Genomic DNA, 19,626 nt, shown 5'->3' on the forward strand with positions numbered 1-19,626 from the left:
GAAACTCTTTGAATACTGTATATTAATCTTCTACCTCAGCCAGTCCTCTCTCAGATATTACATTAGGGAACTTAATTTGCATTTTTCCACAGGCGCTTGTCTGCATTGTGATGTATCACTCTGTTCTCATGTGTTTACTCTGCAGAGGATTACATTCCTTTATCTGGGCTCTGAGACGGCACTCTGTTATTTTCTGTCACAGGGCTAATGACACGGGAGTCCTCTCCTACAAAGACCACCTGCCGGTGAGCCACATCGTGATCGGAGACACCGACAGAACAGGCTCGGAGGCCGTCTACCAAATTGGCCCTCTGCGTTGTTATGGAGACAGTAGGTGATCGTGTAGAAGCTCCAGTTTGGGCAAAGAGTATAGAAGCAAAGAGGCGAAACTCTGAGGATTTTTTTTGACAATGGCCGCTAGATGGCGCTGCGGTAGCGCTGCCGCCATTTTGGACTGAAAACGCCAATGAGTCCATAGCCATGGATGTATAAAGAGACGTATGTAAATCAGAGAGTCATTTTAATTATTATCTGTGATGCCATTGGGCCCAAAAATACTTTTCCTCATAGACTTACATGGGGAAAGAGGCGTCTGTAACTCAGCCAATAATCTTTTTTTTAGGTGAATCAACTTCCCAGTACGAACACTTAATTAGCCTTCATTTTAATCATTATGTCCTAAAAGTTGGAAAATTCAATAATAGACAAATCCAGAGTTATTTTCCCTCGGCATAATGAATGTGCATCAGAACCACGGGACTGCACTGCCCTGCACGCTCATATGACACATCCCGTTCTGCCAGCTTCCTGCTAGCTGTATGCGGCTGTAATAATGGATATATTGGCTGTAATTCATCACTTTTATTATCTTGTAATACCCCCATGGGCTGTATGCTGTAAGCCTGTACCGTGGTGGATGTATTAATGTCTCTGTTCCCAAACAACTGTCTATCGGCCAGTAGCTAGTAGTGCTAGAAGCATGACATCAACAGAATTTAATGTAGTTGTAGTCTATTTACTAACACGCAGGGCAAAAGCACAGGACACAGCCTCTTATACATCCATGGTCTGTGGTCTATTGGACTCCAGTTTGGATCCTTGACATGAAAAAGATTGAGATTGCTCTCAAAATCTGTGTGCTGGATTTTACTAACTTCTATTTATGTCCATCACTCACTTTATACTCCTCTGGGAAGCAGTTTAAAAAAGGAAAGGGAAAACATTTCATAAATAAGTAAGTTAGTAAGTAAGTAAGTAAATAGTTATAATAGTATGCATATTTATAATATTTTTTTATTGTTGAACGCAGGCCATTTCGGTAGAGACATTAAAATGATGGCAACAGAATAGAAATAATTTTGTTTTACTTATGTACGGCACTTTGTAGCCGGACGTTTTACCCACATCCGGTAGTCACTTTCAGTCCAAAATGGCGGAAGCGTAGCTTTGCTCCTGAAAGCTGACGCTGCAATTGAACAAACAATTGACTTTCATTTCTTAGCGATATACGTTCTTTGGTTTGGGCTTATGGCTGCAGATGGAGGCTTTGATTCTCAGGCTAGGAGCACAGGACTGTCAGGATATAGTGACAGTTTGAGCAAATATGACAAAAAGCTATTTTTATTAAAGTTACCAACTGTAGCTTTAAGTCATGTCTGCTGCAACACGTTCTCATCCCACCTCGTCACATACTGTGTTTGTTGATGATTTTGCCTTGCTGTCAGCCTCCTGCTATGAAGCCTGCTCCTGTACTCTTCTTCTTTGATTTGTCTTTCAGTGTCCATCTGGAACGCAGCGTCCTTCTACCAGGAGTCCTCCTCCCTCCCCTTCCCCACCTTGCACGCTGAGCTCACCTCTGACATCTCCTTCTACTTCAAGACCAGCGCTCCCTCTGGAGTCTTTCTGGAGAACCTGGGCCATGGAGACTTCATCCGAGTGGAACTCAGCTGTGAGTGAATGCTTAAACAGACACCCTCCAATAAGAGGAATAAAACTGATATGAAACAGGACAGAGGAGAGCGTGAGGCATGTGAACAGTAATCAGCAGCACCACACAAAAACCTCTTTTGCTTTCACAGAATGGATTCTGAATCGAATCGTGAGATAACCAAAGAGTCCAAACTCTACCTCTGCATATAAAGCAGTCCAGTGCAACGCCACCACTAACAATGTCCTCAGTACATGTAATTGAATGTAATTAAATGTAATTGAATTAACTCACCTGTGACGGTGTCAAAAACAATGATTATAGGCATCAAAAAAGTAGACTTTACGGCAGCAACCGCTGCAACGTTCCATTTCAAGTGGTGAAAGCAGCGGTCTGTACCAGCTAAACATGGGAAGCTGTTAGCTCAATGTTTTGTAAACTGATCTTTTAAACCTTTATTTAACCAGGCAAGGCAATTAAAGTGGCAGTATGCAGTATATTTTTGGCATCATTGGGCAAAACTTCCATAATAACCTTTCAGCATATTGTAATTCAAGTGTTCTGAGAGAAAACTAGACTTCTGCTCCTCCTCATGGCTCTGTTTTCAGGCTTTAGAAAATCTAGCCCGTGACGGGAGACTTTGACCAATCACAGGTCATTTCATTGAGAGAGCGTTCCTATTGGCTGTGCTCCGGTCATGTGACTGATAGTTTGGCGTTCCTTCAAGAGAATTCACAATGGCTACCGTGACACAAACTTTCTCATTTTACAGCTAAACCGTGCACTACAAGATGATTCTGAAACCATTTGAGGAGAGAAATAGGCATTAACGTAACATAATATTGATTCATATTTGATCAGCGCTGCCTAGTTTGACCGTTTGATTGGAGTTCGGACTTCGTTTGACAGCCAGCTCTCATAGACAGCAGATGGACAGCAGACCTCAGATCAGCTCTGACTGCTTGTTTTCCTCCAGTCTGTGAAATCTTGCAGATGCCGTTAGGAGCACCGGAGGACACAGACGCACATGATTATTTCCAGGTTACCTGTTTCATGTACTGTCACGATATAGCGTTTTATAAAAATAACTTTTTTTAATCATATTTGCTCCATTCTCACCTACTTCAGCTTTAAGAACAAATTCCTATTTACAAAAGGTAAAGCCTCTTGAGGATCTTTGATAGTTCGAAGTTCAGCAAATCCATGTATTTTGCCAACCCGGGTGTCAGAACAGTGCTACCAAATCATTTTTTAACATTAACACACTCTAGTTGTCACTGCTTGCAGTATAGAGCCTGACTGACATTAAGGAGAGCATCAGCGACCGTAGGAGCTGAGGTGGACAAAACAGAGATCCATTAAATTATGCCTGGACGCCAATTCTTAGGAGACAACCTGAATATATAGGAAACATATACTGTAGGTGTGTGTGTTCTTTGCTAGAATGATGTGCTGTCAAAATATGCGAATGCAACATTTTGTATTTATATGACACGGATCATCCACACCTATACCTTGAATCATATAGGTAGGATTTTAGTTGTAGTTGCTGCTGTATGACCTTTTACATGTCATTAATAGAGCTGTAGGAAGGAGAGCTGACTTTTCCACAGGGTGTTTGGAGCCTTAATTCTTCACCACAGATTCCTGCAGCAACAGCCACTTGGTGAAATATTGAAAAGCTGTCAGCCGAGCCCCCTCATAAATCCATACGGGTCATCAAGCCCAGCGGCATTATATCACTGATATAGTAGAACATAAAGAAACAAGCACAAAATTCAATCTGACCCTGCTGCTGCTGTGTGTGTGTTTATGCGACTTCCCAGCACCTTCAGCGGTGACCTTCTCCTTTGACGTGGGAAACGGTCCAGTAGTCCTGGCTGTGAAGTCCCACCTCCCCCTGAACGACAGACAGTGGCACTACGTGAGGGCGGAACGGAACGTAAAGGAGGTGTCGTTGCAGGTCGACCAGCTTCTTCGCTCTCTGAAGGCTCCAGCTGACGGGCATCGCCGCTTACGCCTCAACGGCCAGCTGTTTGTAGGTACGACAGCTTGTGACCAGAGAACAGAGGGATTTCAGATAAAATGAGATTAGTCAGTGATGTGACACACACACACACCAAAAAACAAAAAATCTACTGCTAATACAGGTGTGTATTACGGGAAGAAATGTGATTACTGACCTGCTGCATGTCTATGGGGATGTACAGTAACCAGCTACTACAGCGCATGCTATTACGCGTTTGCGTTCTTCCATTAGCCTGCCTGTGTAACCTGGTTTCCCTGAGTAACCTGCATATAAACATACTGAATGTTAAACTCTATTAAACTAACACAAAAAGAATCACATAAGTTCATTTTCACTTCCTGTAAATTAAATTAAAGCGGTGTGGAATGACTACATTATGATACAGAAGTTTAACCTGATCCACATTAGTCCATAACGGACTTTTAATGAGGCGAGTGCTTCCAGAAATGGTCTGTGGAATGAAAAGCAGTAAGCTAAATCCTCCTGAGCCTTGATAAAAGCCGTGGTAGAAGCTGTGCCGTGCGGTAAACTTAAGTGTGTGATGGTTGTTCCCAGGAGGAACAGCGTCCCAGCAGAGAGGCTTCCTGGGCTGCATCAGAACTCTGACCGTCAACGGTGTGACCTATGACCTGGAGGAGAGGGCCAAGATGGTGACGGGGGTGAGCTCCGGTTGTCCCGGTTACTGCAGCGGCTCCAGCCTCTGCCATAACAGAGGGAGGTGTATCGAGAAGAGCGGCGGCTACACCTGTGACTGTTCGCAGTCAGCCTACGGAGGACCCACCTGTAAAGAAGGTGTAGCGCTCTCTCTTCAAAAATTACCAACAAAACTGCATTGTTTCTGATGTATCACAAATACTTTTGTAATGATAGTCTGCATATGGAGCAGGTCGGGGTGATGGATGTGTCAAACAAACTTTCATCCAGGAGACTAATTAATAATAGTTAATTTAGATTATACAATGCAAACAATCACCTTCAAATAAAATCCACAGCTCTAATGTTGAAGAACATGCTGTTACCTACACGTCAAATGTGTAAGACCAAAATATGAGCACAGAACAGTGTTTGTTCAGATGGATGTTGACTCTGCTCTGACCCTGAAGGAATGAAGGCATCACTGATTGACTACTGCATGTTGTTTCTGTTGGGCAGCCCTGCCCGAAGGTTCAGCTGCACACAACTTCTCTGAAAAATGACAGCAGGAGACCACCAGGATCAATGTGGTCTCACATGTTTCTCTGAATCGCTGCCAGGCAGTTTGTACTAAGGTCCTTGGTTAATGATGCAACGGTGACCGTTGTAGAAGTGGCCTGTAGCCTTGTTTTAGTGCTCTGCTGTGGAGTGGCGCAAAAAAAATCACATTAGGGGCATCGAAACTATTAGAATACGGCTGCCAAGACGTGTAATCAGAGCAACGCTGTACTGTGACAAAAATAAAAAGGGAACGCTGTGACATGAAGTTAGATGCCAAAATAAATCATGTAAAAGCGAAGTGGCCCATGAAGGGAGAAGGTGAATAGTAGGACATGACAGTCACAGAGATGGATGATAGGATAAAGGAGGTGATGTTACAGTGTCGGGTGCCTCAGAGGATGTTCCCCCTGACACTATCCTAACAACTACTGAACTAAATTGCCATGCCGAAACATGCCAATACAATCTTGGTGGTCATGGTACTATAAGATACGATAATACGATAATACTTTATTGTCAGACAGGTCTGAAATTTGTTTTGCATCACAGCTGCTCCATTTGCAACATCACAGAAAGGACCTTTCCTTTAGTACTATGATTAGGCCAAAATGTCCACTACACAAGAAATGTCCCAATCTAATGGCTAGTCAAATACATAGTATAAAATCTGGTAGTCATAAAATCTGATTCCAATCCTTTACATTTTAGTGACCCTATGACCTTTCCTCTTGCGCAAAGTGCACTTTTTTTTCTAAGAGCAGGCACATCATCAGTATGTTGTACGTTCTGTCAAACTCAACTCTTATTGCCGAGTGTAATACACACTTCAACCTCTAAGGGAGGCTAGCTGGACTTTAGAGTGTCACTGTGATGATGAATAATGAGCCATGTCTGTCTATAATTTATCTCCTGTCCCGTTTGTGTGCACAGAGGTGTCGATGTCCTTCGACAGAAAGTCCTCGGTGACCTTTACCTTCCAGGAGCCCTTCTCGGTGATGCAGAACAGAAGCTCGCAGGCCTCCGGTGTTTCCAGAGAAAGCAGCAGCAGGGCCAGAGAGCACGTGGCCTTCAGCTTCATTACCTCCCAGAGCCCCGCCATGCTGCTGACTGTCAGCACCTTCGGCCAGCAGTACATTTCTATCATCCTGGCTCACAACGGTACACAACATATCTGACATTTCACAGTACACTAAACACGAGCAAACAGCATGCGTGAACACAATACTGCCATACATAAGAAATGAAGAAAGATTTAGCACCTTAACATTATTGTATTTCAAACATATAGCCCATGTGCATTCATTCAGCAGCACTGAGGGTGAACATTTTTTCTATGTTGAGGTATTAAAAAGCATTGAATTTAATTTCAAAAACTGTGCAGCAACCCTGTGTCAGGTGTAATTGGTGGCTGGATAGCAACATTTACCAGCACAGACTTCAACCATCCAGAGCACTCATATATGGATTTCAAGGTCTGTTTCATGGCCAGTTGCATCTTTTCATTCTGTTTGTGTGGTTTTGAGTGTAGGAAGTCTGCAGATCTGGTATCACCTCCAGACACACAGGAACCCAGACGTGCTCAGTCCCGTCCTCAGCAGCCTGGCAGATGGACGACTCCACCGAATCAGAATTCACCGTGAGGGCAAATACCTCTATGTGCAGGTGAGCGACGGAAGTCATTCATGTGGCTAAGCTGTGAGCTCTTCACTTTGCTATTAACTTTGCACATATTCTGCACCAGATTCTACTACAGAACCTAACCTATTTGCCACAGATATTGTAACAGAAACACAAAAATGTTGGCAATGAAATATGCAATTAAGTATGATAAAGATGTTTACTCCGAGGTTACAGCTGAAGTCCCTATTTAGGTCACAGAATAGGGTGAGAGCCATTGGATGCATTTGACATGCATGACTTTGCATCCATGAAGCCCCCTGTACTGGTTTACCTGCTCCTGAATGAACAGATCCACTTTGAGCAGGTCAAACGTATTTCCACTTGTACAATCCCATGGATTTTAGATGTCTGCAGCTGTTGTACCATCCACATTATTCAGTGACATTAGTATCTAATAGGCTAATTAAATCCGGTAGAGCCATGATTCCTCCGTCTTCTCAAATAGCAGTGATTGATTGAACCACCATAACCTTTTCTTAACCTTTAATTATGAGCTCTTTTCTCATAATTACGAGACAACTATCTTGATAAGGGGCTCTGTCTTTGTGTATCCTGTGGCACTTAACTGAAGTATTTCAACAATAACATCAACACATCAAAATTGAGGCAGGCGCCGACGAAAGTAGACACGTCAGTTCTCCTCTCAGTTAGCTAAGTTATCTTGTTCTCTGGCACAAATAAAGCACCATACTCATACCACGTCGATTTGAAACCACCAGTTGCAACAGTGTGGGGCTTGTTGTAGAAAATTTAACGAGCATATAATTGCATAATTGTGCATACTTGTCAATCAAAAGAATTTGAGTAAAGCAATTTATGATTAGCACCTTTGTCATGAAAAAATAACAACACAATTTAAAGTAAAATTACAACAATAATTTAGATTACATAACTGCTTGCACAATAAAAAAATAAAAATAAAAAAAGGCATACAATGTTAATATAGTAGTATGTTTAATGTTTAAAATGTATATTTAAGTAATCTGTGACAACACATTATCACAAAACATGAACATCAAACAAGTGTCGTATCAGTGAGCCAAACCCCTACAGGAGAAATGTGATTGTGAGATGTCAGACTAATTAATTAAATGAATAAATACAATTTCCATTTAATCTGCAGTGAAGTCAGCAGAGACGTCATCTATAAATGTTACCACCACAGGCATTTCAGACTTGGCAGATCAACAAGAAAAAACACCACAGGGATTTAGAGCGCTCACGAAAACGATGGTCCTTTTGGCGAGCGTATAAAAAAAAAGTAAAGATCTCTTTGGTTCTATGCATCACAAATCTTCAGTTCAGCACTGATTCTCCAATCTGCATCTGAGTTAGCAAGTGCAGAAGTGGAACGGCTGAAGCACTTAAAAGCTAATTAAGGGCTGATGTGGTTGTGGTTTGTATCTCAATGTGCTGCTGCTGCTGTCTTCAGATCTCTTGTAACAAGCTTTTTCTTTGATTACTGTCCTCTCCCCCAGATCGACCAGGACGTCCACAGAAAGTACACGCTGTCATCTGATGCAGACCTGATCCTAATCAGATCCTTGACATTGGGCAAAGTCATCAGTAAGTCATCTCATCATGTTATAAGCTTTCCCTGAGAAAAGGTTGAGTCAACAGAATGTGTCATTTCCTGCAACCATTTCCTCTCCGTTCTTCACTCGGTACTCCGAGATCACTGCACTCCAAATAAGTAGACGACACCATGTACATGAAAAGCCTTTTTGCGTGAGCCCACTTCAGCCGTGCCTTGACATGCCAAGCCATTTTTGACTGTCACACAGTGTAACCATGCAGCTCACTGTTGCTGTTTCTGTTTGTACTATTCCTGCCTGTGATATTTAAAACGTATCTGCTGACCAAGTAGTGCAAATAAACCTTTTGTTTTGTTCCACTTCGGCTGGGTTTCAATACTAGTCCCCAGACGAGGTTCGGTATCAATACCTCTCCCAAAGACGTAGATAACTTTTTTAGATGGCTGATCAATATGCTCATTTGTGTGTGTATGCATGAGCGTACCCAGGATTTGCACTGTATCTGGCAGTGAGGTTAGCAGTGCTTTGTTATCGATGCTGCTGTCTGATAACATCAGCCTACACTGCAAAATATGCACATTTCCGGCGCTATTTTGTCAGTGGATCAGTTTAAAATATTGCAGGGAGGAATAGTATAAGCAGACACAGTGAGCTGTCAGATGAAGAGCTGTCACACATGCAACACTGTATCATGGTACCATTTACCATGCCGTCCTGTCTGACAGAAAATCAAACAATGTAAGATGTAATCTGTTGGTCACAGCTTGGCTCTGCATTGTACTATATTATCTTTCCTATATCCTATCCATTTATCCATCTATCCATCTATCCATCTATCCATCTATCCAGGCAGAGACAACTTCCAAGAAGAGGTAGTTCAAGCAGGTTTGAAGGGTTTCATTGGCTGCCTCTCCTCAGTCCAGTTTAACCATGTGGCTCCTCTGAAAGCAGCGCTGCTGAATCGAGGGAGCTCATTGGTCACCATCCGGGGTCCACTGGTCCAGTCAAATTGTGGAGCACTGGCAGACTCCATCACATCCAACAATCTGCGAGGTAACACACACACACTGTCAGTCAAACGCAGCTAGACTCAGCCAATCAAAAACTAAATATAAGATTACTTGAGGCATTAGTGTGCACCCGAATTTCTGTTTAAGATCTCTAGGGACGTATTGTAATAATCTATATGTAGGCTGGCAAGATCTTACCAAGTGCTTAATATAAAAGGAAGGTTTTGATCTACATCTTATAATATTTTAACTTGCTTTGGTTTAATTTGTTATGTCAACAACTTTCTATTATTGGCAAAGCATAACACATCAATTCAAGTACATGTTAATTTGTATTAAATGTCACTTATTCACAGCTGCATGTGTTTTTGTGTGCCAGAGTCCAACATCTCAGGAGTGTAGATAGTTGTAAAACCCAGGGAGGAGGCCATAAAACCTCCTTTGTTTCTCCAATTCTGCTTGAAAGACCCTACCCGTACACAATTTGCAGTTCTTTTCAGACGATTTGTTAAACATAGCATATTAATTTATGTACGTTTTAATGGCAGAATTAGTTTTATTCTGATTCTGATCACAATGTCTTACTGGTGTCTAAACCACTTCTCTGAGTCTTTTGGGAGAGACCAGACATCAGGACCTTTGACCTGTACTTCAATGAACAAATCCGTACTTCAATGAACAAACTTGACGAGTCAGAGTGATCTTGTTGTGTTCCAAGGAATTATAGGAATTATAGTCATTGTTATTTTCATTTTTCGGTATTCTTTGTCTTTCGATTGGCATGCTACAGTCTAGTTCATCAGTTCAGTTTATAAGGTTTTCAGTTCAATACAGCTCAGTCCGTTCAACAAAATACGTCACTTCGGGATTTACCGGTCACCAGTGGTGCAACTCAGTTCAACATTTAATAGAAATACCAGTTTATCGAGTCCAGGTCAGTCGTTAGTCACATGAGTCATTAGTCAGTTAAGTTAATGTCAACCATGACTGTTTCCTAACTCTAACTAAGTGGTTTTGTTGCCTCAACCTAACTTCCTGTGAAAACACAAGTTTATTTTGAAAAGACACTATCCATATAACGAGCGAATACACGTCCAAAACTGATGCTAGAGGGAAACCTAGAGCGTCATAGTTTGAAGCTTAGGCCCACTAACCAAGTGTTGATATTTGAGGAGTTGGGAGTGAGAATGTGTTGACTCATCCCCGAACAAAGGAGCAAAACTAAAATCTATCGTTCATTCTTTAATCTGCCTCCACATTAATTTGTCTGCATGATGCTGCACAGCTTTGAGACATTTATACTTATTCGATATCTGTGTCATCGTTAGCCTACATTTCAGGAATAATTCAGGAATGATATCACACAGAACAGACAACTTTCTGCTGTTCCTCATTCTTTTACACTGTTGTGGAGCTAACAGAATGAAAACAGCACTGTATATTTGCTCATATACAAAGTTAATTCATTTCTCACTTCTGCTTCTACAGACCAAACTGGAACAACAAAGAAGGATAAGGAGCAGCGTGGCGGTGATACTCAAAATGATGTGGCTGTAATAACAGGTCTGTTTTCCTTTTATGCTCATTTATTTGGTTTTTGAACCAACAGTTATTTTTTGTCAATCTCTCCAATCTGCCTCCATCTTAATAATAACTTCTGGTCTGTTACCATTTCTGGCAATTTTTAGCTCAAGCTCATTTAAACTATGGACTTTATTTTGGTGCTGGCACGGAACACAGCGTAACATCTGCCATCTGACATTTTCATATGGTGCACGTCGGTTTCCTCGACCGCGTATCTTGGTGACTCGTTGTGTAACTCAGTGGGAGAGGCGCGGTACAGGGTGTGTCGATGTTAAACCAGCAGCGTCTTGCATAAGTCTGCTCAGAGAAGGTCAACAGCTAAGCGCACTTGTTTTCCATAATATTTTGGTCACTTAATTTGGTGAAGGGGCTGCACGGGGGTGCACGGGGGTGCACGGTGGTGTCGCCTCACAGAAAGAGGGTCGCATGTTTGAATCCAGCTTGTGTTCTGTGTGGAGTTTGCATGTTCTCCCCTCGTTAGTGTGTTAGCGTGGGTTTTCTCCGGGTTCTCCAGTTTCCTCCCACAGTCCAAAGACATGCAGGTTCATTGTTGACTCTAAATTGTGAGTCTAAATGTGAGCGTGAATGGTTGTCTGTCTCCATGTGTCAACCCTGTGATAGTCTGGCGACCTGTCCAGGGTGAACCCCGCCTTCACCCAATGTCAGCTGGGATCAGCTCCAGCCGTGACCCTGAATAGGATAAATAATGGATTGTTTGGAAGTTGGTTTAACTGAAACAAATATGCTATATTTGATCTGGAACCCACACAGAGTATTTGTACTTGTAACTGGACTGGCACCTGCTAATGCGTGTGTCCTCTCTGTCCTCAGGTGTTGTGACAGCGGTGGTGTTCATCACAGCCTGCATCCTAGCCGGTGTGACCCGCCTCCTGTACCGGCGGCGGGCCCAGAGGAGCAACAACAGCATGAAGGAAAAGGAGCACCGCCATAGTCTGGAGAGGACAGAGGACAGGACAGAGGACAGGACAGAGGACAGGACAGAAGACAGGACAGAGCTGCACCTTCACAACAGGGACAACATGAAGGAGTACTACATCTGACTACATGAAGGAGTACTACATCTGACTACATGAAGGAGTACTACATCTGACTACATGAAGGAGTACTACATCTGGCTACATTAAAGAAAACTACATCTGACTACATGATGGAGTACTACATCTGACTACATGGAGTACTACATCTGGAGTACTACATCTGATTTTACGAAAGAGTACTACATCTGACTACATGAAAGAGTTCTACATCTGACTACATGAAAGAGTACTACATCCGACTACATGGAGTACTACATCCGACTACATGAAGGAATTTGACATGTGACTAGAAGGAGTACTACATCTCACTACACAAATGAGTACTACATCTGACTACATGAATGAATACATCTCACTATATCTGACCATATTAAAGAGTACTGCTTCTGACTACATGAATGAATACATCTCACTACATCTGACCACATGAGGGAGATGTGACGGTGTTCAGTGCTCTGTTAATGTGGGTGTTTTGTTGCAGAGTTCCTAACAAATACAGATCTCTGAGCTGCGGACCTGCACGTTGACCAGGGACACTACGGACACTCTTGGACCTCCCTGCTGAGGATGAATCTCTACAGGTGTGTTAGACATTGCCGAAACTGTGAGAAACGGAGCCACTGCTCTAAACCAGCAGATGAATGAAAGACGAAAAAGGAATGAACAAAACATGCTGCACAACATGAATGAACATTTTCTAACTAACTCTAAATGCTGAATATTTCCACATTTTAGTAGAATATACTTAATGATATCTGGAAATCAAGAGAAGTAGGCCTGGCCTGTTGGACATGTCCACATTCGCTGCCGTCTTTTAGTATGCTGGTGAATGTTGACAGGGAAGAGGAACAGGGGGCCAATACTGCCTACTGTACGAGTGCCTAATATGTACTCCAAGTTTTTCTTTCAACATTTTAGAATGAATGAGGGAATCCCATTTCCATATGCAAGAACTTGTGTAAAAGATAATTTAGCCCACGATAGAAAATAGATAGAAGAAGGTAGAACATTGAATCACCCTGTCACTCAACCACATCAGCCATTTGACCGTTGGGCGACTGAGTTGTTTTGCACTGCACTGTTCCAAGTAGTATGACAATTAACAGACCAGGAAAACTAATTAAATCATTCAATTAGTTTTATCTTTCTTTTATTACCCAGGCCAATAAGGCGAAGGCCGCATGGCAACTTGACATTATCTGTTCATTAATTTATTCATATTAATTTGATCAAAGTTTTGTTTTACTATTTTACATACATGTTTATATATATCTTCATTGAGTGGTGTCATGATTACTCTTACTTCTCTCCTTCTCAATGATTTGTACAACTGCAGTTTTATTAGGGTATATTGTAAAGATGGATAATTTAATAATAAAAGTGAAATATATTCTTATCCATTTGTTGTAATGTGGATTTACTTCAAGTTACTGAAAAGGAAGATTGTGTACCGTAGAGCCACATAGCCAAAAGTATGTGGACACCCCGATTATCCCTTGTTTGGGCCCCTTGGTTCCAATAAAGGGCTCTCTTAATGCTACATCATACAAACTATATGATTTTACATCTTGAAATGATGACATTAACAAGAACCAGAGAGCTGAAAGCTAACATCAGTTTTGGACCTCTCTATTGCTCTTGTGGCTGAATGGTAGTGAATCCCTGCATCTGGTGGAAAGCCTGAAACCTGAAGCCTGGAGGCTGTTATTCTAGCACATTAATGTCATTCATATGTTTTTAGGATCATATGTTTAACTATCACATGTGGATGGGACATTCAAGTGTCCACATACTCCCATTCAAATAGTGTATATCTGCCTTTTGTGTATTATTTTCTCTGGTAGCCTAACAAACACTTTTGATTTGGAGCTAAAAGCTTTGTTTAACATGTTCGCAAACTACTTACAAATGTTATAGAGTCTATATTCTGTTATTCTGTATACTATATCCCGCTTCCACATCCAGCGGTTAAAGAGCATCCCATTGGAGTCAGGTAACTTGTGTTTATGGAAGTTCAATATTCACTCTGCTTATCATTTTTAGGTTTGGTCTCATTAGCTGTTAAATGCCCTCTTTTTTTCACTAGCTAAGTCTCTAACTGTGTCTGTCTGCTGGTTGGTGCTGGGCAGGTTGTGCACAGTGAGTTTATTAGAGCTTTCTCGCTGAAAACAGCTGCCTGGAATCACTGAGACATGAGACTCTTGACAGTCAACCTGTTAAAAAAAATGGAACTGTCATGGTTCCCCAGATCTGCTCTGCCCTTTGGCCCTGCATCCTGGTCACCCCGTCACAGCGAGTTCCCCACCATGGAACTGAGCACTCAAAAGAAGAAGGAAGGTCTTACAAATACCCCACCAACCCAGGGCAGCAAAATCATGGCTGTGGCCAGTGAGGTCACTGAGGTCCAGACATCGGTAAATATTTCTCTCTGCATCTGAATGATGTGAGCAACTCCAAGCAGTCCCAAAGTTGCTTGTCTGTCAGATGGTCTGAAGTATCATATCAGCAGAGCAATAACATTAGGCACAACACACTATAGGGCAGGTCGATTTTTTCTTGAAATACTATGACTATTTTAATTAAATTTTGACTTTACTCTCGTAATATTACAACGTATTCCCAAAAATATTGTCAGTTTCTTCTCAGCTTCTCAGAGAACAGATATGTGGGATATGTTTTGAGGGATTAAAGGTCCCATATTGTAAAAAGTGACATTTTCATGGCTTTTTATTATAAAGCAGGTTTAAGTTCTATATAAATACTGTGAAAGTAATAAAACACTCAATCCACATAGAAATACACACAGCCCGTATTCAGAAACTGAGCTTTTGTAACAAGCCATCAGGATTTCTGTCCATTTGTGATGTCACAAATCTACAATATTTAGACCATTTCGAAGTTTTAAATGCAAAAATATTCTAAATGGGTCCCAGTTTATTTCCTGTTGCAGTGTATGTGAATGACATCAGCTGACAGGAAGTAAACATAGACCCAAGCTGTTGCCTAGCAACGCATATTTGTTGCAATTCCATTGAAATGTACTAAAACGGGAGCGTTTCAGACAGAGGGTAAATACAGGTATATTCAAGCCGACAGTATGAGGAACATAAAGGGTTTTTTTTAACATTAAAGCATGTAAACATGTTCTAGTAGAAACCCAAAATACAAACATGAACCTGAAAATGAGCATGATATGTCCCCTTTAAGGCAACAGGAACTTGGAGAAATAATTTTAGTTCAAGATTCGGTGCAGGCAGGGAGTCACGTGACGCTTCCTGGTGGATGGCTGCTTAGACTGAGAGCTTCTGGCATCACTGTGTAATTAATTTGTTGTACTTTACTTAATCTGTGAGTTACATATCATCAGTTATATCTATCGCCAACATATGCGACCATATCACTCTGTCTCAGAGAAATACTGAATATGACAAGTAAAAAGTTAATGACACACTCGCCGCTGAAATTGCGAGCATGCACCAGCTACTGAAGCAGATGGATGCAAACCAGAAAACAGCACCTTCGGCAACTGAGGTCAACTTTAGTCAACAGTATGTAGTTCTGTTTTCACCCAGTAGAGTGTACCATATAGCTTATTTCATGCTCTCATGCTGGAGCCAGATACATAAGGATGGTAGAAGGCTACTGTAGCTTATTTGAATATGATTATTTCACAGTTATTAAGCAGTGAATATGTTCACAATGCTCGATGATCTAGCTCTGAAAAGACACAAAGGTACACAATCTTTTTTGTTATGTCTCCAGGCACGGGCAATGCAGAGCCCGGCAAATTCCCTTTAAGATAATGTATTGTACTTTTTTATCTAAAAAGTGTGAGATGTACTATTTAGTTGTGCTGCGTGGATTAAAAGCCTAATTAATTATATGTTGAAATCACCTTTGTGGTCCTTTCCAGCAGAGGTCCCCAACTCTCAAATTATTGTTCACCGTTTCAGAGTAGGTTAACAAATAACTTCACATTCCACAACAATATGAAGCTAATGTTCAGTTTCATAGCTGTCGTTCATTGTTGACTACATTATGTAGCCGACACAACCTATGGAATTTATCAGTCCTGTGATATTAGAGAGTCAACAAATCAATCTGCCAAAGTGGTATTGATCCCATCATATTGAGGGGCAGTCTGAGGGAGATTCAGTATCGGTGAAGTCAGTGCGTTTTATGAGTAGGGCTTCTGTGACGCTACCCACAGCAGGGGTCAGAGGTCATCACTCCTCAACCCCTAAGGATTTTTTTTTTTTCAAAAAGTTCAGCAGGCAAATTCTCAATTTTGACGCATTTATAGATGAAAAGTCAAGTCAATAATCATGGTCAGTGATAAATAAGTATGATTGATCAGCATGTTTGCCAACCTTCAGACATCATAGCCTAAAATGATGATAATCAGCCTACAACTCAGTATCCCTAATGTGTTGTACTAAGCTATTTCATTTTGTTTGCATACCTTAGTTACTAATGTAATAATAAAAAATACAGTATGACATAAAGATGCACACATTAAATATATATGTATTTGCAATAAGTACAGTACGTCATTGTATCAAGTTGCATTGTCCAGTTAAGGAAGTTCTTACCTGTATCACACACAGGAGGGCGCCACAAGCTCAACAATGATAAAAACCCTGTGTTATGTGTTTCACAGAGTCTGTGAGTACCTATAACACAATAGTTGTCCAAGACCAATAAACAAGATGAGCACAGTCGGTTACATTTCAGGAAAGAACATGTTAAAGCAAATCTAAATTCACTTTCACTAATCATATGAAATGAATCACTGCAACCCTCTGAGAGCTGCGGGATCCCAGCCGACATCACCGTCTTTAATTGGCTGTTGCAGGCACAGTCTTTGCTCAGTCAGTCATAGCTGGAGTGAAGAACTAGTATCATATCAAACAAGAAAAACACCAGGAATCCATTGGTACCAACCTCAACCTGTCATGCTAGCTTGTCTGGAAGGAGTATAAATAACACTCCAGTAAGGCTAAATTTTGGTGAGGGAAAACTGGCATGGAGATTTTCAAAGGGGATCCCTTGACCTCTGACCTCAAAATACGTGAATGAAAATGGGGCCAGTTTATGATCATCACATGCAGTTCTTGCATGCAGTATGAATGTGTTATTTTTGCCTGTTCTAAAAATGAGGTATTTGAATATTTCTGCATAGTGGGCTCCCTAAACAGTCTTGGATTTGCATAAATTGGGTATCACTGTAAAGCTGAGACTCTTGTGGATCCAATGAGCCCAACTGTATTCATGTGTGATGATGTTAGTCCCCATAGTAGCCATTTCATACAGTGAGACCATTTTTTATAATTTGACATACCTGTATAAAATGACCTGTGGTGACCTCTAGGATAATCACAGCCTCATGAAACTTCACAGCCACAAACTAAAGACCTAGAGCATTCAGAGGATGGATGGCTTTCCTACATGTAGGTAGATTGACAATTAGGGGCACTATGAGCAGTTTCTAGAACAGAAGTGCTCGCCATCCAATCGTAAAAAAATGCAATTCTTGCAGAAATCTCCAAATGTCAAAATTCTTTGATCCCACAAGTTTTTCTATGGTGTTCCTCAAGGTCTTGGTGTCTTAATGTGGTATTTTGGAGGGATTATTGATCATTTTTATCAATTTTCGAGTGAAAGATTGATTATGAAAACTCACGAAACCAAAGTGAACATGGGAATGACCATCATATACAGACGTAGGCAAAGTTGTTGGTAACGTTCCGTTAAAGAGAGAAAAACCCACAATGGTCACTGAAATAACTTGAAACTGACAAAAGTAATAATAAATAAAAATTTACTGAAAATGAACTAATGAAAATCAGATATTGTTTTTGAATTGTGGTTCAACAGAATCATTTTAAAAAACAAACTAATGAAACTGGCCAGGACAAAAATGATGGTACCCCTAGAAAAGATGTAAAATAATGTGACCATAGGGACATATTAAACTAAGGTGTGTCCTGTAATTAGCATCACAGGTATCTTCAAACTTGTAATCAGTCAGTCTGCCTATTTAAAGGGTGAAAAGTAGTCACTGTGCTGTTTGGCATCATGGTGTGTACCACACTGAACATGGACCACAGAAAGCTAAGGAGAGAGTTGTCTCAGGAGATCAGAAAGAACATTATAGACCTTCATGTTAAAGGTAAAGGCTATAAGACCATCTCCAAGCAGCTTGACGTTCCTGTGACTACAGCTGCACATATTATTCAGAAGTTTAAGGTCCATGGGACTGTAGCCAACCTCCCTGGACGTGGCCGCAAGAGGAAAATTGATGACAAATCGAAGAGACGGATAATACGAATGGTAACCAAAGAGCCCAGAACAACTTCCAAAGAGATTAGAGGTGAACTCCAAGGTCAAGGTACATCAGTGTCAGATCGCACCATCCGTCACTGTTTGAGCCAAAGTGGACTTAATGGAAGACGACCCAGGAGGACACCAAATCATAAAAAAGCGAGACTGGAATTTGCCAAAATGCATATTGACAAGCCACAAAGCTTCTGGGAGAATGTCCTTTGGACAGATGAGACAAAACTGGAGCTTTTTGGCAAGTCACATCAGCTCTATGTTCACAGACGAAGAGATGAAGCATCCAAAGAAAAGAACACTGTAACACCTAATGTGAAACATGGAGGAGGCTCGGTTATGTTATGGGGCTGCTTTGTTGCATCTGGCATCTGGGTGTCTTGAATCTGTGCAGGGTGCAATGAAATCTCAAGACTATCAAGGCATTCTGAAGCGAAATGTGCTGCCCAGTGTCAGAAAGCTTGGTCTCAGTTGCAGGTCATGGGTCCTCAAACAGGATAATGACCCAAAACACATCTAAAAACACCCAAGAATGGCTAAGAACAAAACATTGGACTATTCTGAAGTGGCCTTCTATGAGCCCTGATCTAAATCCTATTGAACATCTGTGGAAGGAGCTGAAACATGCAGTCTGGAGAAGGCGCCCTTCAAACCTGAGACAGCTGGAGCAGTTTGCTCACGAGGAGTGGGCCAACATACCTGTCAACAGGTGCAGAAGTCTCATTGAGAGTTACAGAAATCACTTGATTGCAGTGATTGCCTCAAAAGGTTGTGCAACAAAATATTAAGTTAATGTTACCATCATTTTTGTCTAGGCCAGTTTCATTAGTTTGTTTTTTTAAATGATTCTGCTGAACCATAATTCAAAAGCAATGTCTGATTTTCATTAGTTCATTTTCAGTGAATTTTTATTTATTATTACTTTTGTCAGTTTCAAGTTATTTCAGTGACCATTGTGGGTTTTTCTCTCTTTAACGGAACGTTACCAACAACTTTGCCTACGTCTGTAGTTCTATCACAATGTTCTAAGCCCTTATACAGTTTTACAATTTATCAATTCATGTTTATTTCTGATTTATGACTAAAACTATTTGACACACAGTGCTGAGCTGCATCTCAAATTAATCTCCAGGTTCCCAGCTTTCAGATGATGTTCACCACTTATATGTGATATCTACTGTTGACCTGCTGTCTCCCCTTAATGACCCCCTGTACCCCCTTAAAAAAAGACAAAAACTGGTCAGTGTGGGTTAAAAGTGAACAAATTACAAAA

General features: G+C 41.2%; 1 protein-coding gene across 4 annotated transcripts in view; it reads left to right on the forward strand.

Moving 5' to 3' along the window:
* Positions 1-13,413, forward strand: part of LOC119500728 (contactin-associated protein-like 5) — a 64,820-nt gene extending 51,407 nt beyond the window's left edge. For 3 of the 4 annotated variants that reach the window (XM_037790603.1, XM_037790606.1, XM_037790605.1), the window contains 10 exons: positions 203-330; positions 1,778-1,948; positions 3,754-3,969; positions 4,512-4,748; positions 6,081-6,308; positions 6,679-6,812; positions 8,309-8,396; positions 9,215-9,418; positions 10,864-10,938; positions 11,791-12,151. In XM_037790603.1, coding sequence (XP_037646531.1) covers positions 203-330; positions 1,778-1,948; positions 3,754-3,969; positions 4,512-4,748; positions 6,081-6,308; positions 6,679-6,812; positions 8,309-8,396; positions 9,215-9,418; positions 10,864-10,938; positions 11,791-12,020 — 1,711 coding nt within the window. In that variant the 3' untranslated portion in view covers positions 12,021-12,151. Of the gene's footprint in view, positions 1-202; positions 331-1,777; positions 1,949-3,753; positions 3,970-4,511; positions 4,749-6,080; positions 6,309-6,678; positions 6,813-8,308; positions 8,397-9,214; positions 9,419-10,863; positions 10,939-11,790 lie in introns of all 4 variants that reach the window. The other variant, XM_037790604.1, reaches the window with a different exon arrangement.
* Positions 13,414-19,626: the final 6,213 nt, after the last annotated feature.

The sequence above is a fragment of the Sebastes umbrosus genome, chromosome 13, assembly GCF_015220745.1.
Source record: "Sebastes umbrosus isolate fSebUmb1 chromosome 13, fSebUmb1.pri, whole genome shotgun sequence".
In the NCBI taxonomy this organism is placed as follows: Eukaryota; Metazoa; Chordata; class Actinopteri; order Perciformes; family Sebastidae; genus Sebastes; species Sebastes umbrosus.